The sequence below is a fragment of the Sipha flava genome, unplaced genomic scaffold (genome assembly GCF_003268045.1).
Source record: "Sipha flava isolate LNK unplaced genomic scaffold, YSA_version1 224_pilon_pilon, whole genome shotgun sequence".
Lineage (NCBI taxonomy): Eukaryota > Metazoa > Arthropoda > Insecta > Hemiptera > Aphididae > Sipha > Sipha flava.
Window position 1 is genome coordinate 433166 of NW_020272857.1, and position 25995 is coordinate 459160.

At 28.7% G+C, this 25995-nt stretch overlaps 2 protein-coding genes across 4 annotated transcripts; one reads left to right on the forward strand and one right to left on the reverse strand.

Moving 5' to 3' along the window:
* Window positions 1-231: 231 nt before the first annotated feature.
* LOC112683338 (proton channel OtopLc-like) lies at window positions 232-15431 on the forward strand. 2 transcript variants are annotated; one of them, XM_025554344.1, is made up of 8 exons: window positions 232-542; window positions 7968-8157; window positions 8242-8609; window positions 8848-9002; window positions 10098-10350; window positions 12431-12587; window positions 13413-14043; window positions 15146-15431. In XM_025554344.1, coding segments are annotated over exons 1-8 (1965 nt in total). In that variant the 5' UTR covers window positions 232-541; the 3' UTR covers window positions 15356-15431. The 2 variants fall into 2 exon arrangements, with proteins under 2 accessions (XP_025410129.1, XP_025410128.1); XM_025554343.1 differs by lacking the exon at window positions 232-542 and adding an exon at window positions 1582-2334.
* A 1130-nt stretch (window positions 15432-16561) lies between these two features.
* On the reverse strand, window positions 16562-23477 carry LOC112683355 (zinc finger MYM-type protein 3). Of its 2 annotated transcripts, none has more exons than XM_025554358.1 (19): window positions 22915-23477; window positions 22566-22729; window positions 22373-22483; window positions 22097-22295; window positions 21810-22012; window positions 21634-21745; window positions 20844-20998; window positions 20119-20240; window positions 19875-20020; window positions 19711-19781; window positions 19519-19636; window positions 19267-19445; window positions 19076-19205; window positions 18793-19017; window positions 18118-18729; window positions 17938-18059; window positions 17723-17870; window positions 16939-17041; window positions 16562-16843 (listed from the first exon to the last, which is right to left on the reverse strand). In XM_025554358.1, exons 1-19 carry the CDS (start codon window positions 23366-23368, stop codon window positions 16669-16671), a joined length of 3549 nt encoding a protein of 1182 aa, XP_025410143.1. In that variant the 5' UTR covers window positions 23369-23477; the 3' UTR covers window positions 16562-16668. The 2 variants fall into 2 exon arrangements, with proteins under 2 accessions (XP_025410143.1, XP_025410142.1); XM_025554357.1 differs by having other exon boundaries at window positions 22566-22843.
* Window positions 23478-25995: the final 2518 nt, after the last annotated feature.

Consider the following 25995-nt stretch of genomic DNA (forward strand, 5'->3'; position numbering starts at 1 on the left):
TAATACCGTACGGGAAAGACAAATCGCGGTGCCGAACGACGTAAACAAGAACGGAACGTCTTGTCTCCGTACGGATGTGGGCCACGGCCGTAGCAGCGCTTCGTCAAACGTATGCAGAGCAGATCCGCTAAGTCGCCCCCCCCCTCTCACCACTGGTATCGCGGCGCCGGGCGAACGCTTTCCCCGACAACCGGGGCAATAAAACTCACGCGCACGCGCTGCGCTCGACACCCAAATGCCGCCGGATCTCCAAACGCGCGGGCCACGACCGGTTTGGTTAACCGGTCGTCGGGAGCACAGGAAAACCCTATCCGGTCGCGTTCGACGGCAGTGATGGCGGTGCACACGTCGCGACACCTGCACGACAACGACACGGAAGACATCCGCGACCACGTTGTACACGTCGCAAATCATATCGCACCGACACGCAGCGCTGGTCCATCGGTTCACGTGCGACCAGACACGTATTGTTGTGGTGCGCGTGACAAACGACCACGTGGGACGCTACGCCAGTGATCGCCGGCGCTATACGTACACACACAGTAAGTGCGCACACGCGTTATTAGAATATAATCATGCGATCGGTTCTACAGCGGTAGCCGGCTGACGTATATTCTAATATTTATTATCTATTTCTGTCATTCTTAACGATCTATGTAGCACCTGTACGGAAATGATCACCGCAATGTCATAACACACAACTGTACATCCAGGGGCGGTTTCAGAGGGGGGCTAGAGCCTTGCCCCCAAGCCTGTATTTCTAAAAATATTATATTGATAAGAAAAAATTACAAACAGATAAACAAAAAAAAAACATAATACTATACTATTGAAAAACATGTATAAAAACTACTTTATAAAAATAGAAGACTGAAATTTGTGTGGTAAAAATTGTTGTTTTTGTATTTGTTATTAAGTTTTGTGAAAATTATAACTTAGCATCCCTTCCCCTTCCCCCGAACAAGTCTCTGGAACCGCCACTGTGTCGGTATAGGACATCTCGGCGTGGCCATCTCGGCGTAGCCATTTCGGCATAAACCATTTTGGCGTGAACCCATTTCGGCGTAGATCCATTTCGGCGTGCATTCAGTTCTTTTAAACTTAAATCTTTTAATTTGATTTTTAAATCAGAACTAACAACTATATCCGAGGCAGCCAACAGACGACTTAATTTACAAATGGGTGTGCAGCATCCAACTTTATGAACATTAATTTCTCGTTTAAGAAAAGTACAATCTGGTCGTGATACATTCTATAATCAATTTTAAACTGGAAAAAGTCCCCCACGGAAAAAAAGAAGTATATCGATGTAGATAAAAGAATAAAAAAAAACTTGTAAATAATTATAACAATCGTGACATCATTAATTTTTTAAGGGGGGATAGCCCATAATATTAGTTATCATTAGTTTATTTTAATTTTATTTATATTAAGTTAGATATATAGAGGGATAATCATTATTATCATTATTATTGTTGGCCGATGCCGTATCGCATAATATAATTTACACAAATATCATTTATGTAGCGTGTTCAGAATCATATACTATACCGGCATACAACACGTTTATAATAAAAATCAAATTAAAGAATATAAGTCTAAAAGAATTGAATGCACGCCGAAATGGCCTCGCCGAGATGTCCGGGTCCGCCACAGTGTAAATCATCAACACAAACCCGAACACGTGCGAGCCGTTCGCATAGTGTGTACGCGCGCGCCACGCGATATAATTAGTATGTTTCTCGTCCCGATGTAGCGCCGTCGCGTAATAACAACACGTGTACTACAGCCGATAACAGTAACGTGTAGCACAGACGACTCGGTACGATTTTTAACGAGCAGCTGCTGCTGCGGAAACAAGGCGAAGAAGAAGGAAGACCGATTTTTCGCGTACTTTCGCTACAAGCGGTGTGCTCGCGGGGAGCTAGTGGGAGGGGTGTGAGAGGCGAATCTCCGGGTCGCGTGCCCGTCTCCGCGGTGTTGGCGCGCGCAAACGTCAGTCCGCCCGCGACAGCCCGTCCGCACTATGTTCGTCCCCGCGCTTTGCACCAACGCGCGCATTGGTACCGTCACCACCGCCGTCGGTGCGCCGTAGTGACATTATGACTGTACGCGGGATAGCCGACGTCGACGTCACGATCATGGCACCACCGCTCCAGAAGGCCTCGACGTCGGCCGCGGAAGACGTGGTGGCCGTGGTTTCCGGGCGCACGGCCACCGGTACCCGGAGAAGTGTCCGCTCGCCGCCGGAAACCGTGGGACGCGAGAACTGGAGGTTGGCGCAGCACCAGGCTAATGTCAATAACAATAACTCCGCTTCGGAGGGCGCCGCAGGTGGGTGCTGCACCGCACGTAAATCGCGTGTTCGGCTTATGCCGATTTTCCATCACCGTTTAAAATACTCTTAGTCTCAAACGTTCAAACGTCTTATGATATTCTAGTACTCAATTGCAAGCTTTTCGTAACAACGTTTCGTTTTCCAACCATAAACGTACAATAAATCAGTCAACAACCAGATAAATCAATCCAATTATACGTGGGGCTTGGAATATTATAATTATTAGAAATCCGTAATTTTTTTTCTAATAAACGACTTACCGATATCGAGTACGATGAAGGTTTTTATGAAGATTTCTCTAATCCTTTTCCACCATTAAACCGTTGTATTTTATATTTTCCATAGTGCAGTAAACGCGAGTTAACATCTTGAATATTACATTGTACGCTATGGGTCCAAAGAAATAAACTGAAACAGATTGTTTTCGTACAAACTGTAAAATCAAAGCAATAATTTAAATGGGTTATTGTAAAAAAAAAAAGAATAATGCACGACATATTTGTAATAATGAATGTGATATTATTATTTAATTTCTTGATAGACCATGGCAAGTTCTACGATGACTTCAATGCACTATTTATAAATTGTAATTATTTGGATTGCTTTTTTATCGCTCATTATACAATAACATACCTCGATTATTTAAGAAAAATTTTTCAAGATCATTTTTCCAGATTTTGATTTTTCATTATTTTTTTGAAAATTTTTCAATAAATTTTAATTTGTTGATTGGATAAATTGTATAGACACATGCGGCCTCTAAAATGCAATTCATCACTTTATAGTCTTCAGTTACGAATACTTTAATTGAACTGTGTAATATTATAAATACTGCTGAAACCTGATTCATATTGAAATTTATTATTATTATTATTATTAGAATCTGAGAAAATATCTATCGGTAAGTATTTAAATTAAGGATTTGTGATATTTTTTTAAAATAATGGCATGAAGTTAATTTGAGAAGAAGCCACTAATTGAAGGCACTTAATTAATAATACAAATATATATATAGATATATATAGATATATAACTATATAAACTTACATACGAATCTCAAATTCTATGTTAACTAGTAATTATTTGAAGTGAAAACCCAATATGAATATATATATTAGTATTAATATTAATTATTTATACATCGACCATTTTAATTCGTTGAGTGATTATTTTGATTACATATTTATAGTACCTATATAATTTGCGTAAATATCTATAATCGCTTACCTATTTATAATTTTAGTATGAGAATTTATATTATGTTTGCTGATTGAACTACACGAATGTCATTCAGAAATATTTTAACGTAAAGTTAAACTTGTAACATTTTAAATTCTAAACGAAATAAAAATGTTTTTGATTTTGCATCAGTGACGCAACCAGGAGAGTCTCTGGGGCTGGACCCCTACCCTTGAATTGTGCTGTATCTTTCTAAAATAATAATGTTTAACAATATTGAATAATTGATTCGAAGATTTATTTAAGAAATTCCACATCAGAAAGAATCAATGTATAAGCTACTCTCGATGTCCACTACGAAGTTAGTGTAACACCTGAAGAAGTAATATAACATTTAAACTATACAAAACATTGTTTAGATTTCAATTTATAATCTTGTACATACATTTTATCTTTTTTTTACATAATACATTTAATTATCATTAAATGTTACATTATAATTACAATATTTACATTAATCAAACCATAAAATAATAATTAAATTTGCTGGCTACTTTAAAATAATTGAATTTTTGGACCCCCCCCCCTTAAAAAAAATCCTGGTTGTGCTACTGTTTTGCATTGATATTTTTTTTTCTATAAACACTTATTCGAAGATCAAACAGAACATCTGTTCTAACAGATTTAGGAAACTAATATTATACCTGTTACTTAGGATACATTGAACCAGTAATTTTTCAATTTTCTCAATAATTTTTCCGACATGAAAAAAAAATACTAAGTAAAAAGCTTAAAACTGTAATCACTTTTTTTTTAATAAATCAAATACATTTAAACCTTAATATTTAAAAATTTAATCCCTATAACTCCATTTTACTCAATTTAACTAGAATTATAATTTTAAAAGATTTGGCTCTGCCATTATTTATTTTTTATATTTTTAATTATTTGTATACAAAGAAGAAAGTTTAATGTCGTATAAACTATCAGAGGCATATCTACAAAGTATAAGTGTAGCAATTTTGTTTTTCTATAGTTTCAGCAATCACTGCATCAGTTATTTCCTATCTAATACGATTTATGTTATATGAGTATACAATTACATATTCCTATGATTTTCTTTTAAAAGATCTTTAGGGAAAAAATGTAATTTAGATCATCTTCTAGGTAAATTCGAATTATACTTATTTAAATTGAATCGCATTCAACTCAGAAACAGGTTATCATCAATCTTCAAGAACACTGTTGGAATAAAAAATGTAATTTTTAATGAGTGATATATTTTTTACAATACAAAAAAGTATATAAAATATATAAAATAATACAAATATCTCTATTTACATACAGTTTTTGTTACAACCATAATTTTGTCGAATATACAAATCCATTTTCTAGTATAATATTCTGATTCGAACGATTCATTATTACGTATATTAGTCTTTAAAAATACATTATAATTAGATTTACATAATATATCAATAGTGGTATTTTTAAAAGTATAGATATCACCTTTTTAATCCTACGTTTAGTTCGACCGTCATCTGTGTTTTACCCGAATGCAATTTGACCATTTGAATTTAGGTAAAAAGTACAATTTAACAATCCTTTTGGGTATAAATTTATGTTTATTGATTAAATACATAGTTATATTTGTCAACCTTATACTGTAATATTGAACATATTATAATATACGTATTATCTATACATATATTATAAATTGGCTATCATCACACTTTAAATCCACCCAATAGTTAACATAACAATAATTTTTTTTATTAAAAAAAAAGGACTTACATATAGATAAGTGTACTGTATAAATATAAATTGTATTATTTTCTGTGTCTTTAATTTTTATTTAAATAGTGTTTTAGTAATTCCATTAGATGAATGGTTAACCAGATGGGTCATCATTTATTTGCTTCTAAATTTAATGTGCATACACGAATTCCAAAATCAAGATCTAATCAACGTTCATGATTATTATTATAATCATATAGTATAATTAATATACATAATTTAATTCTAGTGTTAAGATATATTATAATCTAAATATTTATTACTGATTTTATATTTTATTCATTGTGTAAAAAATTTGGTATTTATTACATAAACGTGTACATGATATGTATTTCACGCTTCAAATAATTATAAAAAAAACTCGTAAAAAAATATTTCTGGTAAACTTTATAATATTCAATTAAGAATTCAGTAACACATTTGTTTGTATTTTTTGTATGAACCATATATCGTAAATGAAATGTTAATTTTTAACAACATAAATAATGATTTGTAGAAGAACTATAACAGTAGTTATAATGTACAGATTACGTTATCAATACAAATCGTTAACATAATACATGAGTAAACCACTACCCATTATCTTTTAATCACTAGATATCTCTCACATCAATGTAAAGTAAGAAAGTAAAAATTTAAGGACTGGAACGAAAAGTACAATTGCATCAGCAGATTACTTGTATTTCCGGAAAAAATACGTTGGAATAGGCTTAATAACACAGAGAAATTATTATTGTTATTGTATCAAACTTTTGGACTGACGTAGGTATACGCTTATACATCATGTGCATTGTATACATTATTTTAAATGAACCTACATTATAATGATATAATAATTAGTGAAAATACAATAGATGTTTTCTGATATAATCAACATAGAATAAGAAAAAAACCACAGTGCTATAAACTTGTATTATGTGCTGTTAAAATAGTATATACATATTAAGGTTTAGATTTTAATGCTTAAAAAATGATTCATAATCTTCTTCACCCAACAACTCGCAATATAATTCTTTAAATGTATATTTAATATTGTATACTGTATATTTTATATGGATTAAAATTGTATATATATAAAAAAAAAAATTACTAATTATTGGAAATATTATGTTTCGATGTCCTTTAATATTAAACAAAACAATTATATATATATCTGTTAACTTATTTATGCATATTTTTAGATTTTCATTCGTTGAAAATGCATTATATGCATTATTACTTAATTATACGTAATTGCCGTTTCATATTCTCAAATAAAAATTGCCAACTATAAATTTATATTTTCATCTACTAATTATTGTATGAGCTTTTATATTGCATATTCTTGTATTTATAAATTAATGCAAACAATTATACTAAAATTCAAAACAACATATATATTGTATTTTAATCAGTAATCATCTAGAAATACTTCTCACTTTCAGAGTTACATTTTCGTACAACATAAAAACTGGAAGAATCTTATATTAATATATGTATAAATAAATGGTAATATTTATATATAAGTAGTTAAATGATAAAAATATACTTTATTTAAACTAATATATTTTCAAACTAAACAAATTATGAATAGGTTTTCTTTACCATAGTTGGTATATTATATATAATTCAACAATTGAAAAATATAGGTAATTATGATTATGACAATTTATTTATTATGGTCTAGTTAATCTCTGTTTATGGTTAAACATTATTCTATATGACTTATATTTTACCACGTAGTCTACATACAACGACAGAACTAGGTACCAACCTGTCTAATGCATAGTTTAATGTCATCACAAATTTTATACTGACAGCATTGTATGTATTTAGTTACAAGTAATCTGGAACGACTGAAACACACGCAATTATTTGGATGTTAGTTCTGAAAAGGAAAACCAAGCACTTATTGCTGCTAGTGTCATTATTACTATGATATACTTGTACTATTTTATAGTTTTTAAATGGAATAAACAACTTCAGCGCTTACACTCATTATTCTATGAGGATTAAACCTATTTTAACTACAAATAAAAATTTACTTAAATATATTTTTTCTAAATCCTGAATTACGGAATCCTTTTAGATAAATTTATTTTGACTGTCGTAAGAATAGATAAAAATGAATTATTAAATAAGACTAGAATTTTGATAATAGTATTTGAATTATGACAAATTTAAAATATATTACTAACAATGCGAGTTTATTGGTTTTAAAACGTTTTTGAATATTTAAAATATCTCAACAGTTCACGAACAAGTTTTCATGAAATTGGATATTCAAATATATTTACTTTCAAAATATTATTCTTCGATTTCTCAGTAGTTTCATAGGAGTAATAAAAACTCTAAAAATAATGTTGCATTTATTTACTGAGTTAAAATTTTATTTCTGTTTCCTGTGAAAATATATAACAATTTAATAAACATTATATAGCAGACAGTACTCAGACCGGACAAATCTTTGTTAAAAATATTTTTCCGATTGCGACGTCTCCACCTTTTAAAAAACTCATCGGTCTATCTAATTATTTTATCTCATAAAACAGATTTTATAATGTGTAGCTTGTTATTTTTAATTTAGTTCTTACTATTTTACTATCAATATTTAAATACTTAAAACGTATCCACAATATCCGACGAATTACATTAATATAATTTATTTTTTTAGTGCATAGTATATGTGAACTAACAGAACAAGATAGTCTAGATGATAATTTTTCACCTATAAATCGTAAATTAGTGCAAAGATCATCTAAAATGTGTAGAGGTTTAGAAGAACCAAAACTCAAAAGCAGTCGAACCCTAATAAACCTCTTAACAAGTAAAGGGTCTGACATGCTTCTACACACTGAATCTTTGTAAGTACATGATAAACGATAATCGCTAACGGCTTGCATTTGACAAATTGTGGTATAAATATATATTTTTGGTGTTTTTTACAGTCACCATTTTTGGGTGTCACTCAGTTCATTATACGGTATAATGCTGGTTATCCTTATGTTTGCCATTTGTTTAATAGAAGTAATGGACAATCCTGTACAATTATTATCAATTCAAGGAATTTACCTCATGTACTTGTACTTGGGAAGTATAGCCGTGATTATATGCATTTACATATGGGTGTTAATCGATTCGTGTGTTAGCTTAACGTCAGACGAATCTGAAATCGTTACATCTGGCTCATCATCACCAGGCGTCTTTACATTAAATCGCTTTAATTCTTTGAAGCAATTCAGCTCTTTAAAGCGAGCACATATATCACGTTCGAAAACTTCAGATACCAGTTTCTATTTGAGAGTCGGAGCTTTGGGTAAGTTTAACAATAGTGTTAATTATATTGGAAAAAATGTTATTGAATTTATATAATATGATTTTTTTCTTATTAATTGATAACATAAATTATGTTTGCTGTATAATATATAATTATTTTATAATCTTATTCAAATTTACCAATGAATAAATTTATTTGAACATATTTTTTAATTCCTCGTATTTTTAAATTATATTAATTTAATAACATTTATACATTAACAATGAATTGTTTTTAGTGTTTGGCTTAGGAACGCTCGTATTCAATGGCTTAGAAATGGCCATGTACTCAATGATGGATATAAGCTGTCTAAACGATGTCATATTCGTGCATCCTGTTCTACACGGACTATTTACATTTTTACAAATGCATTTTCTTTTCATAAACTCACAGGTAATTTTATCTTCACTAATTCGTTATCATCGTTAATAAATATTTAACTTAAATTGGTTTTAAAATACTTATTTATAAAATACAATTGCAATTACTTTTAAATATAACGAAATTCATATCGCAAATGTAGGAAGTTTAGAACTATAAAATTAATCATAAATAACAATAGTTACCTAATAAATATTAAGTATATTATGTACATTGAAAGAAGAAAGTAGAATAAAATAATGGAAAAGATATAGAGAGGAAAAAGAAAATTAATTTTAGATGAAAACAAATGTATTATTATAGGTTGTGTCCAATTAATTTAATTTAATGGACTCAAACATATGAAAACCTGAATCTTATTTTTAAGTTACCTATAAAATTTTAATTTATTTAAATTAATTTATAAGCAGAGACTGTATAGTATGTATGAATACATATGACTTAGATTCCTCAAACACGTCACCGGCTTCATCAATCAATGCACGATGGATATAAGTTAGGCAAAATAGAAGTAAATATAAATAAATAAAACTGATATAAGTATGATAAAATGTAGAAGATGAAGATAGAGGTTATATAGAATACAGAAAATAAAGTACATTTATTATTATTATTTTAATAATTCCCTTTTAAGAAATTGAGTTGTTTTACTTTATATCATTGGAGATTTTAGAACGTGACATTATAATAAATTAATTTTGTTCATACGATTCTTAAATCCGTTTACGTTATATATATGCATATATATATATATATATATTTCAACCATGATCCATGACGGTGAACATCGTGTACAGGAATCACGCACCACTTGTTAAAAGATTAAAGTAACATCATGTATAGTCTAAGAAAAATAAATGATCTGTTTTATTGTTAGAAATTGCCTAAATAGTTTACAACATGTGTATTATGAGATGTTTACGCAATATAATTGTTCCAACAACATTCAACACGTTTTCTATAATATACAGCGTAGTTTTTAGTTTAAATATAAACTAAATTAAAATCATTTTAACAACTGTTACTGTAAAATCCTTTCACTGTGATCAAACAGTTATAAAGTAGTAAAATAGAAAATGTATCTTAACTCACCATGTATATGTTTAGGTATTGGTAGAAAAGTTTGGCCTTGCGGCCAGATTCGGATTCATGCATTTAGCTGCTACAAACATTGCTTTATGGGTGCGATTAGTAATCTGGGAAAGTGGTATTGAATGGATTTACTTCATCCATTTAGCACAAACATCGAACATTATAGGTATGCCGACAACGACTTATGAATCTGACATTCCTACACCCTTACAGCTGCGAGGATTTCCCAGGTTTATCACAACAAGACACACACGAGATATTAATGCAGGTACCTAAATATTTATATTGAGTAATTATACATAAATGATAAAAAATATAAAACATTATAATTCCCACACTGTAAACAGCAAAAACATAACTTGCTAAATTATAAACGTACACACAGAATAATATTATGTATAAACTAAATCAGAGGCGTTCTCAGAATTATTTATTGGTGGAGAGGTTAAAATGCACTGCACTCGTTTGCGCACATTCAAAATTTTTTACCTGAAAATAAATAACTCGTTTGCGTACAACGACACATCCACACATATAACACGTAAAGTTTCAGTAGGTATGGACTATGGATATTGATGGTACATTGGTGACTAGTGTGTTGGTGACGTAAACTTTAATATGACGTAGAAATTTCTAATATTTTTGAATCTCGGTGAGGAAAACAATGTTTTAATATTGATAATTATAAATTTAGTGAATACCGTGTTTTAATGAGTGAATATTCAAATTTTAGATGCACTAAGAAAAAATGTCCTGTGAGTGTTATTGTTAATAACTCAAACTAAATAATAAAAGTAACAAACTCTCATAATCACGAGGAGTAAAATAATCAACGATAATAAGCAAACGAGTTCTGACATTAGGGATTTTCGTCACAGGTAGCCAAAATATATGTGCGCAATCCAATTGTGCATTTTTGCGCAAACGAGTTGTAAAAAAGGTAAATGTGCGCAAACAAGTTGTAACCATTAAAATGTATTAAAAGGTGAGCCGTGAGGACCAAGCCTCGCACCCCCTTTTTTGTATAAAAACAACATATATTAAATGAAAATTAAAAAATATTATATTCTTAATTAAAATATTAAATTTATAAAATAATATCGAGTTTTCTTGATTTTTGAGCTATTATATCAAGAACTTCTTTGCCATCAATTGGAATTTCCCTGTGGACATTCAACGATGCTAAGCCATTAAGACGATTCTATGAATGACATCAAATTTTCAAAAATATGAAGTTATGATAATTCATTTTTAATTTTTTAAAAAAAAATTTGATATACTTGAATTACTTCATGTCATTTTGATCAAAAATAAAAAATACAAGCAATCATCGGTCGTAACTCGTCAATGCACTATATAAATCGCAAAAAAAACAATTAATAAACAGAAATATGTCATCACTTGTGTAATCGATGGTATAATGAGATCATTGATTTTATAATATATATAATGTATATTATAAAATCAATGGTGAGACTAATTTATTGTTTACATTTTACATCGATATAATATGAGATTACAGATATTAATCTGTAATTGTGGTCTGTAATCTGTTATTTGTATAACAATTGCATATTCGCATAGAAAATTATATAGAGTTAAAAAATACGAGTATTTATTTATTTAATTTTCATCAAAATATAAAATATCACTTATCAGTTAATCATGAAAATCCATCTTACTTAAAAAAAAAGGGCAATAGGGCCATCCATCCCCCATATCCCTCTTCGTAAGAACGTACATGAACTAAATTAATTTGTATAACATTTTCATATATAAATTATTTATATTAAGTTTGTGTACAATACCTTTCTCTACACGATTTACAAAGTTCAGGCAATTTATTTTCATTTAATGAAAAATCATTACTAATCTATATATATATATATATATATATATTATACGTTTACTATTAACATAAGTTAAAATATATATATAAAAACGATTTACTTTCATATTACACACGCAGCATATATACATGTATTTACCTGGTTTAGTTTTTTCTTTAATTTTTATTAACATTAAAGTAAATGATATTTACAATACTTGGTATAAGCGGTCCCAAAAAAAACACTATATTTATACAAACAGCTTTAAAATAAATATATAAAATCAATTCTCTATAATTCTATGAGATGTAGCCAATAAAACGTGTCGATCAAACCTTTAAGTTTGATTAAATCCTATACATAAAGCTAATCGTTTAGTTCTAAGCCGATAACGTGTAAATTATTAATATGCATATGAGTGTAAGACTCGTATATGCCTTTGGCATTTGCCTTATTTCAAAATGTCGAATAATATAGCAATTCTAGTATAATTATGATCTCGTTTGTTGTGCGTTGCAGATTATAACGGGACATTGAAAAATACAGTCTACCAGCCGGTGTCCGAAAATCATGTGGCACAAGTAGTAACACTCCATCAATGTCTAAACACCAATTCGCTGGGTCAATTGTTGACTTCATCCATGCCATATCTTTACCCGTTCATCGTTCAGTTTAGGTAAGATACCTAATGTATTTTTTTGGTACTCAACGGTCAACGGCGCAGATCTTTAAAAAACCTACTCAATTATATGCACGATAGCCGATAGCTATAAAGACATAAAGTTAATTGTGATTAAAGAGGATAATCAGAATCGTATCTCTTAAACTACTGGAAAGTAGAAATTCATATACTCCTTTAAACTAAAAATATCTAACACTTACACATGCGTGTAATCTATTGGGACAAGAGAAGATAAAATCGCCTATATTAATCTGAATATAAGTGTAAACCCATATTTGAGTATACGTGAATAGAACGGCTATCAAACATTTAAAACTTATACGAAACACAACGAAAAAAAAAATTATTCAACTTTGTCCTCGGAAATTAACTAAAATGTATGCCGCTCCGACCGTGTGCAATGCACACAAATATGGTACATATGTAGCTAAACGAATTACAAAGGATGCGAAAACAAAATATCGATATTAGACACGCGTTTTTACTATTATTTTTATTCACACAACTAAATACTTGTTGAAATAGATATTAGCCGTAATATATTATTTGTCCGAGCATATAGGAACTGTTCAGCATCTCATAATGCAATTACGTTAACTAATAATAATCTGAATAAATTCCATCTGTCACTAACTCCAATAACGTTGTATTCCCGTCAAAACTCTCGTTGCACTCAAAACAATGAACACAATGAATAAGACCGGACGTCTCGAATTGATTTCGATTTCTCGAACATTGTTTTATTTGTTTCCCTTAAGAACCGACTATTTATACATCTATATATGTCGTACACGTACCCCATGTTGTATTTGTGTATAGTTTGATAGCTGCCGGAGTGACGTACGTGATGGGACAGAACGTGGGCGTTTTTCAAACAAAACAGTCGAAACGAGAGCCGAAGCCGTTGACGATGTCCAAGGACCAGAAGGACGCTCAACTGAGTCGGCTGTACGTGTCTCAGGGCACGAGCTTCTCGGGCGCCAACAAGGGCTTGTTCCTCGGCTTGTTGACATTGGTCATGGTGATCGTGGTGGTTATCATATTTCTGGTGGTCAAAGATGACACGGACTTCGCGTCGGACACGCTGTTCTGGATGACGTCCACCACGCTGGCCGCAATTTTGTCAACTGGCACGCTCTTGGGCTGCGTAGGCCTATATCAGGTGCGCAAGCTCTGCCACAACGGCAACCGGCTGGCCACATTGGACTCCATGTTGGCCACGGTGTCCAGCGCCGGCATCATCCTGTACGCGACGTTCAGCATAATGGTGGGCGCTGTCGGCGCAGCGACCTCAACGCCTGGCAGCTCAGAACAAAAAGTGGACACCATGTTGACCGCCGTCAACGTGCTGCAACTCGTGCAAGTAGCCGTCCAGAGCTCACTGACAGCAGAAACGTACAGGAGGAGCTCTTGGTCCAGGCATCAATTATTCACCAAACCAGGGCGTCAGGTACAGTTGATACGATCAATAACTATAATATAACATACTGGCAACTACAGAAGTAGACGCGTTCCTTTTTCGAACATAGACAATTTTAGATATTTTTATTTATTTTTTAGATAATTTTTTAAAGACGAACATACAATAGGTTTACCTACGTTATAATTGCGCTTTATCGTAACATCGACTGATTACGATTGTTTTTCTGAACTACGAACTTCGTTTTTTAACAATATTTCTAACTATAAATAATGCATCCAAACCTTTCCCGTGTAACGCTCAATCCGTTAATGAAAACCGAAATAAAATCCACTCCGTCGCTGAGAAAAATCGAGCACATGCGCAGTAAACGACTTTATCTTATACTACATACAAAAACAGTACTACAGCAGCAAGAATTCTAATGATGTATATTATATTACTTTTACAGTGATCAACGTACTTCTCCTCTTCTTCTCCTGACTTATATTACTCCACAAAGGTATTTCCCACCATCACAACTTCACGCCACTTCTTTCGACCCTAAATTATATTTTTCCAACTGTCTACTCCTATTTTTCAAGATTCTCCATCACATTCATCCTTCTTTTTTCTATTATCATGGCCTTTTTTTTTGTTTCCAGGACATAATTCCTTGAACTATGTTATTATCATTTCCGTGAGTTCTATTTCCAAGCTATTGAAACTTCTGACCTCTAATAGCTAATATCTAGTAACTTTTAACTAAAGGCATCTCTGTTCCCTCCAATAGCTCTTTATTGAACAACTTCATTATAACCAGTGTTAACAGCTAAAGTTGGCCCACCTATCATCCATTAAATCCTATTTTTAAACATACTGTGTCTTTGTTCTGTTGTGTTCATACCTAGTCGTCTTGGTTCGCATCCATAAGTCAGTATGACTTACTATTGAGTTTATTCTAATATTCAGTGTAAGTACTTATACGAAATAAATTATAAAATATAATTAAATTTCAATGTTATTTTAAAAAATAACAGCTGTCAGCAGCATTTTAAAACGATGTCCCTTAATTTATCTAATTAGATGACAAAAACGTTCAATTAATTTTACAATACATTAAAATAACCTATTTTGTTGTTTGTGCCGACAGATTATCACCTATTTGTTGTGTAGCAATATTGCTTTGTGGATGTTTGATTCGTTCATTACGCAGAGCTGGATAAGTCAAGAACGGCAATTACGTTTTATGGGGTTACTGTCCTGGGGACTCTTGTCCAGGATATCATTGCCACTAGTAGTTTTTTATAGGTTCCATTCGGGAATACTTTTGTTACAAATTTGGCAAAATTCATACAAATGATATCTATGCCTGAAATTTTTATGTTTGTAGTTTTAATAATTTATGATGTGCAATATTATATTTATTTTCGTTGAAATAAACGTACTGTTTCTTATAATTTGTTATTAAAAAAGTATTGTTTTTTTAACCTAATGTTTTTTGATAAACTTATACTAGCATCAAAAAATTATACTGGAAATATTTGAATAACGTAATTTTACCATACCTATAGTACAATTTATGTATTACAGTTGAAAGGTGATCTTAAACGCTAATTCAATGAAGTTGGGTTAATTTTTAAATTTCATACTAGAAAAATAAATAATTAGTTTGTCCTTTGAGAATCAATCAAATAACACATAAGTCAAAAACACAAAATTGGTAGCCAAATAATTTAACTGCAAACTTAATATTTATTTAAGAGTATGATAAGAAAGCATTTTCATTAAATTAAGAAAACAGATTCTATAAGTATCCTCACAGAGGTTGATAATCGGCGTTAAAAAATGTTCGATTATAGATACAGAAAAACATCTAAAAATTCGAAAAATTATATTTTTAAAATATATTTGTGTTTTTGGTTATCGATTGATGAGCCACAATTATTTTTATTAAATCACATAAAATCTAAAGGACAAGTTTTGGTAGAAAATAGAAAGTATAAATAGTTAAATAATATCCTCAATCCAATAACAACGAAAATACATAAAGAAATTCATTAACAAATGAAGAGGTATCATTTATATGAAATTTTTGATTTATTGTAGAAAAATTATAAGAAATTCAAGTTTCTCAGCTTTTTTTATATACCTCTAAATAACATAATTTAGTTTCATATCATGCAATTTGTAGTTTCTTTCAATAAATACTTTTTTCAGAAATCAGATAAAAAAAACCAATAATTTTTAAACCAGTATATTTCAGCTGTTTTTATTTAATTTATTTGAATGAAAATTTTAAGTTCTAAAAATACGTTTTGATTACAAGATAATATAATGTTATTACATAATTAAATATATTTTTAAATTCATCAACAATTTAATTTAAAATTTTTGGTACAATTAACAATTATGTTTTTTTTTTTTTACATAAAAATTAAATTAGGATTTAATAATAAGTTTAAATAACAAAATAAAAGTTACATATCATATAGGGGAATATTTTAAAAATATAATTTTTATTACAAATTAATGTAATGTTTATTACAATTAAATTACTATTAATATTTAACATTTATAAATCTGTACAGATTTACTATAAAAGTTTAATATGACATGAAGAAAAGTCTTAACGATCAAACCTTTTACAAATAACAATTTATAAATCAAATTCATCTACGATGATAACAAAGCTACATTAATTTCTTTTACCATTTTAACTCGATTGAGCATTTTTTCAAGTGATTCTTTATTCAATGCACATGTTGAATACCACACAGGACTATCAGGTACACAAGATCTTTCAGGTGTTAAGTAAAACAAATCATTTCTTGTTTTAACACTTTCTGGGCTGTTGAATAAAAAAAAAATGTACATATATTCATCTATATAACAATATTATATAAGCACTTTCATTCAAAATTGCTTTAAAAACTGTATAATAACCATTTAGATAAGTAGAATTCATACAGTTTTACAGGGCATCTCAATGGATTTTCTTCATTTTCGTGCTGCTCATATACTTTTTTCTTACGAGAATTGGGAGAGTCTATAGATAAACAAAACAGTTAAAGATATTTTAGTTTTATTTTTAATTACTTTACCTCTACTCATTATTAGTAAAGTAATATAGAGTATTCTCTCGATATCCATGGATTTTTGTCTGGTTTTTCGATTATCTGAGGTTAGTTATACAATTATGTCTCATCGATATTATAAAAACTCTGTAGATAATTTAATAGATTCATTTTTGTAAACAACTGTTATTATGTAGCGAAGTATAAATATACAACTATGTATGTACTTATTACAAATAAGCCACATAAGGTATTTACAAATGTATGGTTAATAATTGTCAATTGTTCAGTTATCAGTTGCTATTAAAGACATTTTGGATTAATTAAAAAGTAACTTTATTTTAGTATTTTGTACTTTTTATTGTCACTTGATAGAGAATACAAAATAAAAATATCTATTCTACGAGTAGTACAAAAAATAGTAAAACAATATGACGCAGTGTTATGGAAAGTGGTCCTATTCATTAAATAAATATGTATATTACGTAACTGTAGAAAATATTTATTAGCATTATTGTGATTTTTAAAATAAAAAAAAAATGACCCAACTTCCTTTTTTACATTGCTTTAAGGTCTCGTTATCTGCGTAACTTTGCTGGAATGTAACCTCCACGGATAACGAGAAATTACTGTATAATATTTATCATACATACCAATAGAAGCTTGTGGAGGGTAAAAGCGCAACAATACATTTCTATAAGTTCCTGGTGCTTTAACTCCAGATGTTGATGGCTGGTTAGGATTTCTTTTCCAATGTTTCATAATATGTGAAAATGACAATTGCATATGCTCTTCAACACTCTAAATAATAATACATACAATATTTTTAATTCATGATAATAATGATAAATGGTTATATATGTCTTACAGTTAAATTAAAATGTTTGGTATTGAAAAATATTAATGTACACAATAATACATAAGGAGAATGTGCTCCTAGTTGTTTACTTTCCCAAAGATACTCTTCTTCAACACGTGTAACAATAAATTCTGTAATGAAACATTTATTATTATACAAAAGTAATATTTTAAAAATTATTTAAATTACTTGTATCGTTATAGATCTCAGGGAATTTTTTAGCTGTTTCATTTAAAGTGTTAGTAAATTGTTCATATGAAATATCAGTAAATATATTGTCAATACGTCCATTTTCAAATAAATATTGTTGAACGCCTAAACAAAGATAGTAAATCGTGTCTGGTGCATATTCATTTCCATTTGGTTTGCGTACTTCTTTCACAAACAAACATAAACAATAATTCAGTTCACTAGCAGTTAACTGTAGAAGATCTAACTTAAATATGTTTGTTTTTTTTACAGTACAAACATTACTAGATAATGTCTTTTCAAATTCTATACTTTTCATACAAGCCCACTGCCGCCAGGCATTAACTCCTAATGTGTACTTAAGGCACATGTTTGCATCTGGCTTGATTATATCAGCTTGATTTATAGATATAGGCATGGAATAAAGAGGATTTTGCATTCCTTGTTGTAATAACCCTTCAGATGATTGGAAACATGAAGTTTGTGGATATTCAGTTTTACGAGAACGTTTTGAATTTGAGCTACGCTGAGATTGTGAGCGAGGTCCTCGTTTCCTTGGAGGACGACAAAGAATATCTTGAGGTGAAGATATCATGTTTTCTTGAGTTATATCTTTAAAATATTAGATTTTTTCTTAATAATATAATTTTTTTTAACTTAAAACAATAAACATACTTTCTATTGGATCAGGTGTTTGAGGCATAATAGTAGAAGACACCAAATTTGCTTCAACGTCATCAATCATTTGATTATTAGATGTAATGGTAGATATCTCATCTGGCCCTTCAAGACTTTCTGTATCTGCTCCTGCCATATTTAAAGCCATTGCAAGAACATCATCTCCAAAAGAATTATGATTTCGAGCACTTGATGAAACAACTTTTGTATCATCATTGTAATCTAGAAAACATATTTTATACAAAAAAATTTAATTTACAATTCAAAATAGATTTATTACTATTGTTTGATATATCATTTTCACTATCAGATGATGAACTGTTGGCATTTTTTTCAACATCAGCTACCATTCCTGCCATCAACAAGAGTTCTGCTTCAAATGGATCATCTGGTGTTTCTTCTCTTATTTTCTAGAAATGTAATATTCAATTAAATGTATTTTGACATAATTAATTAAATATTTTGGATTACTTTAATATCCTTCATGATTCCTTTAGTAGTATTTTTAGTGGTAGGAATAAAAATTGGAATTGGCAAAGGTATAGGGAATGGCACCGGTACTGGATAAGGCATAACATACATATGCACAGGCATTGGAATGTAAACTGGTACTGGAACTGGTATTATCACTCCTTTACTACCGGTCTGATCTGAAAAAAATAAATAAGTATAAATAAGTAATCACACCGTTTTATAAAAACTTATAAAACTGATGTTTTCTACCTGTTTGTACTTCTTTATCAACTTTACATGGTACATTTTTATCTATGTAACTTATTTTTCTACAAACTTTATTTTTTGCTTTAGAAGTTTTTAGCAAAGAATTGTGTACTCCATCACTCTAAAAAATACATACAATTTAATAATGGTTACTTGATACAAAAATTTTATAAATTATATATAATTTTCATTTACATCAGATAAGTTATCTTCTTCTTTACGAGCTGACTGCCTAGTGGATACTCGTAAAATTGATGATTGTTTTTCTAATAAAATTACATTAAAACCAAAATTATTTATTAAAGTAAATACTTATTTGTTTATTAATTAAATCAATTTTCATTTCTTTGCATACTTACCATTTCTATTTTTTGATTTAGATTTTTTCTTTTTGTTGGATTGAAACAAATTAAAACAATTTTGAGAACAAAACCTGTAGGTAATTCCGTTATGAACATTTTTATAGCGTGCTTGAGTTAATAAACCACACTTATCACAAGTAACTCTAAAAATAATTATAATATAAACCGTACATATTTAATTTAATTAACTAATGGTAAGGATTATATTATTCTAGACTAAAAATTATGTAATTAATAATACTTTTTTGACTTTGATTGTGGTAATTCTTGTTGCCGATATATACAGTTTAAAGAACATGTAAACACTGTATTGTTAGAAAAAATATTTTTGGAAGAAATCATGTCAAAACTGAACTTTTTTATCTACAAAAAAAAAAAAAAAATTGAGACATATTTTAAAAATTCAACAACATACTACTTTTGAGAGTATTTTGTTGTATTAGTTAAAGCTATTTAAGAAATAAGTCCAAGATAAAATAACGACCAAGGATACCATCAGATTAATTATTTCTGTCTAGTCCAGTATTTAACTTGCATAATTCATTCTTGATGTCATTATCTTATTTTAATTGCAGACAATTTGAAAAAAATAATAAATTATTGCACTTCAAATGCATTTTTTGAGCTATTACTTAAATTTGCTTGATTTATCAAAAAAAAAAAAAAAAAAATCAATTCTAAGTAGTTAAACTTTTATATTATTTTCAAGATTATTTTTCAATAATAAGAAAATTGTTTTTTTTTTAAAAAAAAAGTCTAATTTTTAATTAAATAAAATATGAAACTTTTGGTGCAGACTGCAGATATACAATTAAAAAATTTGATCATAGAAAAAAAAATATAATTATTAAAGAACCAATATATTCCAGGCTTTGTTCAGAATTAGTTACTTTTACTAAGTGTTCTATAAAATACTTCATGTAGTTTACAATACAGTTTAGTCTTACCCAAATAAAATTAACTTACTTTACATATAGAACAAGAAACGGTTCTCTTTTTTGTGATAATGAATTTGTTTAAACATTCATTTGAACAAAATTTGAATTTAGTGTTTGTATTACTAATTATTTGAATTTCATTTGTTGATGAATTAATTTTATAAAAGCAAACATTACACTTATCTGTAATAAAATAAAATAAATATACTAAAAACTGATAATAGTATAAATTTAAGACAAACAGAAAGACATATTTATGAAACAGTGGAGAAATTAACCCAAAATTCAGGATTTAAGATAATCTTTGAATTTTATTAAAATTAAAATAAACACATACTAAATTACTGTCAATAATTTATGACTAAACCAAAAAAAATTTAAAACTAAATAGAAAAAATTTTAAATAAAACTTGTAACAATTTTGACCTAATAATAATAATAACCCAAAATTGTTAATGAGTATTAAATGTATAGCAAATTCATTCATAATAGAGTATATTGTAAATCTATCTACCCTAGTCCTCGTTATTTTGTTAATTTAATGTATATTTAGTTTTGTTTTTTCATCAATAAACCAATGCCAAATATATAAAAAAAATTCAAGATAGTAGTTACTAGTTATAGTGAAAATATAAATGTACTAATTTTGGATTATTTTTATTTTGTTTCCTAAATCTAAACATTTTGGAATATTTACATAATTATCAGAACTTTGGAAATTGACATATTTTGAGCAAGATTTATGATTCTCACTCATCCTTAGTATAAATGTTTGAGACTATATTTGATTTAAAGACAATCTTAAATAAAGAATTTACCAATGACTTGAGTAACATCATTTGTCTCATAATCAACAACAGAACTATCTGGTTCAGCATGCTTTTTCCTTGATTCATAATCTTTAGTTTTACAAAATGATGAACAGAACTCCTTCAATAGAAACATCATAAACAAATATACGAAAAATGTTGTATATTTTATAAAATATTATTACCTCAAAATTACTATTGAGTAATTCTTTTTGACAAAACTGGCATAAACTTAACTTATTTTCATAATTTTCTGAACAAGCAGTCCCACAAAATAGTAATATTTTCCCAGAAATAAATCGAGAATATTTTCCAAAATCAATTTCTGATTTAATAATTTTCTGGCAGTGAACACAATGTGAATTCAAAATTGTATTTTGATAATGAGCTGTAAAAAAACAATAATGTAATCTATAATAAAATAGGTAGTTTTAAGTGAGTAAACTTATTTTAATAAATAAATAATATTCACCAAGACAGTCGACTGAACAAAAATATTTTGTTTGCCAAGAATAACTCTTATCTTCAATTTCTGAAATTACTAATAGACATTGCTGGCATTTCTTTTCAAGAATGCATTGATTAAATTGTCTACGATAATTCTCCACACAATCTTCTTGACATAAATAAATAGACTTTTGGCTTTTCACAATAAATTTACATAAGCGGAACTGTATAAAAAATTACAAAAATTGTAAATTTATGTAGATTTATAAAGGCAATAAATTTTAATAAAAAAAAAAAATACCCTGTTACATTGACAGCAAACTTTTTTTAGCGGAGAAGATAATTCTTCAACTAAATCAATAACCTTTTCATCAATAATATCTAAAGGCTTGATGATTTCTTTAGCTATTTCCTTTAACACAAAGATAAATTAAATTAACATTTATGTTATTTTTTAATACCATTTATGATAATAATAGGTTTTTTTCAATTACTCTGATTTGATTTTCAGCTTTTTTAGCAGCTTGACGTTGTGGTCTAGTGTTTATTTTCAGGGGTCTTTCACTTGAGTCACTTGAAACATTTGATTCTTGAAATATTTCAGAACTTAATTCTATATTACTGTTTTCTATATGTTCTTTGCTTATAGAATTATTTTCTGAAATGTTATTATCTTCATTGATAACTATTTCATTTTTAGGTATTTCTTCATTATTAAATTCATTTGAATCATTATTTTCAATTGATTTTAACATATCAATTGAAGACAAATCTGTGAAATAATTTCACTAAAACTAGATATTTTCATAGTAAAAAAATTAAAAATAAGAAACTTTAATTTACCAGTCATATTATCTTCTTCGGTTATAAAATTAGTAACTTCATGGTCAATAACATCACTAGCAGGATGGATTTCCATGATTTCATTTTGAACATCAGGAACAGACATAACAGACGTACTATGCATAGTCCCAGTTGCATCTAAACCCATTTGATCTAGAGTATTTTCAATGACGATATCTAATAGTTTATCAACAGTTGGATTTTCAACATTCACAACTTCTACCTCTTCATTAATTTTAACATTGTTTTCGGTCAAAATTAAGCAATTAGATTTAACACAACTTTCAATGGGTACAATAATATCCATAGAGTTATTAATACAAACATCAGGAATTATATGTTCCACATGATCAGGATCAGTTTTATCGCTGTGGCTTGATTCAAGCGATTCAACACATGGGATCAACTCTGGATCCACTGTCGCTTCAATGTTGACATTTAAATTTTCAGACATGGCCCAAGATAGTCGTTGATTTTTTAGACGGTGTCAAATATGTAATATAAAAAAATATCCATTCGAAGGCAATAAAATAAAAGAATAAAAATTAAAAAATGTTAAAAGAAACAACTCTTTGATTAAAATCAATTAATATAATTAAATACTAAAATTCTAAAAAATCGAATTTCTTATCTTTAAAAATATCTGAAAAATTTAATTAAAAAGATAACATTATACCTAGAAAACATGAAATTAAGTACATCTTCTTTTGCAGTACAGCAATTTATATATCATACAGTACATTATCTATTTTGTGGTACAAGATCTTTGGTTTAAGTTATAAAACTAATGAGATAACAGCTATCATTTTTATAATTTACAGCACGGTCTTATCTGGAGTACTGTGGTTTACACATATAGTAATTTATTATATTTTATTATATTTTATTTATTATATTACACTATGGGTTTACAGCATTTAACATTAATAGGAATACTATATGATATTACTATAATATAATAATAATATCTATATCCATGATATTTATATAACATTGTTATATGATAGCACGGATAATACCACAGAACAATAATACGATAGGTACCTAATTACATTTTTTTAAGTTGATTCATTTGATTACAGATTGACAATTTTCAAAGCACAATCAACGCAATCTTACTTAATAATTATTTAATAATTAGTATGATAATTAAAGGTAGAAATAAAAATCAATCAATATATAAGTAGCACATTTTCAATAGTAAACTTTTTTTTACAAATTTTTTAAAAATTATAATCCAAAGAACAATTTAAAAAGTTTCAAATTTCTGATTTCTTTTTAAAATGTTTACTTAGCCTAATTGATTGAATTTTTCTCTACATTGTCTGACCTAAGTGAAAACGACAGTCTTTACATGCTATTTCTGGAAAAATTTCTGAAATTGCCGAGTGTATAGCTTGTTCAAAATCAGAGTAAATTATACGTGGTGTAAAAGTCAAATCAATTCACTAATTTTATCTAATAAATCGGAAAATGCATTTTTATATATTTCTGTAGTTTTGCCTGTTAATAAAAAAAATAACTAGTGGTGAATAATTTTTTTTTTAGCTCCATGAATAATGAATAATTGATAAAATGGATTGGGACAGTTATTAAAAGTATCATCAACATATAAAACATCATATTCAGTTAAATAGTTCAGATTAGTCTTTATAGAAAACGCTGCAATATTTTTTTCTGAATTATTTATAAGTAAAAATATTTCATTTCGATTTGTTTTACTCTCACCTAAATTTGTTAGAGCCAAATGAAGTTCATCTACATTTGTAGGCAACTTGGAAGTAATACTTGACCGTACATAGTGAATATTTTTTCTTATACGTATGGTGTCTATCTATCAATATCCCCTTCACATAATTCTCGATGTATAATTATAATTATTTTTGTATATATACACAGCTTTTCACACGGATCATCCAGAGCCTTGTGTTTTAATTTATTGCTTAATTTTTGTCGAATTAAAATATTTACATTATCTTTTTCATGGCTGTGATTTAAAACGCTCAAAAAATTTCACTATTTTCATTTAATTTAAAATACGAATTTCACATTCGTTTTGTGCATGCCCATCTCTGAGTATTATTATTTAAAACCTTGTTGAAATTAAATTTATAACCATTAATTATGTATAATTTTTTTTTTCACTGTACATTACATTAACTTTCATTTTTATCATTTGTCGTTGGTCGTTTGTCGTGTTTCTGAATACTGACTGACGGTCGGAAACTACAAATAATTCAATGTTCTTTTCACAGCATACGTGCAGCTATGCAGGTTGTCGAAAACTCAAAATTTTACGCACGCAATTCGATTGTTGACTAAAAGTCCTCATATTTTTTAGCACGCAATTCGGATGCAGCCTAAATAATATAATAATTTTATAGTAGGCATAAAATTTATTTTTTATATACTTTAATTTATTTATAAATCATTTTCACTGAGAATGCGAAAAAATCAATTTGGTTTTATTTAGAATCACTGTAAAAATATTGTTCTCCCCTTAAATATTTCAGAGGGACTATTTCCTCTTTGAATTACCCCTTAAATACGGCTCTGAGCCTCATTCACACAAACATTTTTAATGGGGTTCATTATTTTTATGAAAAATAAAAAAATAAAAACTAAAATAAATAATTAATTATACGAATATAAACCCAATAAACCTTTTCATTAATAATATAAAAATTAAACATTAGTCTAAGTATGTTTATGTATTATAAAAGTTCTAATCAGGAGGTTTAATTTGTGAATACCAAGTGAAATAAATTTATAAATAATGAATGCATGTATTATAATGTAGTAGATCCAACTATTCGTCTGGTTGTTTAGTCCTATCGTTGGCCGATTATTTAAGGACGTTAAGGAAATACATTTATACTCAACTATTAAAATTACTAAATTAATTTATTAATTCACCATCTTTATCATTACATTACACGAATATTAAAATATTTCTGAACTTAAAAATAAAACTTCAATTTTAACAGTTCAATAAGAAATAATGAATAACAATAGTTGGTAAAAAAATGTTATTTCAAAAGCAAGTAAATGGAAAGTCGTCAAAATTATATTACGGTTATC

Coding starts and splice junctions, on each gene's coding strand:
- LOC112683338 (XM_025554343.1), top strand. CDS start 2,103: ATGACTGTACGCGGGATAGCCGACGTCGACGTCACGATCATGGCACCA. Junction 8,610..8,847: donor TTTGAGAGTCGGAGCTTTGG/GTAAGTTTAACA, acceptor AATTGTTTTTAG/TGTTTGGCTTAGGAACGCTC. Junction 12,588..13,412: donor CCGTTCATCGTTCAGTTTAG/GTAAGATACCTA, acceptor ATTTGTGTATAG/TTTGATAGCTGCCGGAGTGA.
- LOC112683355 (XM_025554357.1), bottom strand. CDS start 23,368: ATGTCTGAAAATTTAAATGTCAACATTGAAGCGACAGTGGATCCAGAG. Junction 19,782..19,874: donor TAAATCAAAAAATAGAAATG/GTAAGTATGCAA, acceptor TAATTTTATTAG/AAAAACAATCATCAATTTTA. Junction 19,018..19,075: donor AAATGATATATCAAACAATA/GTAATAAATCTA, acceptor TATGTTTTCTAG/ATTACAATGATGATACAAAA.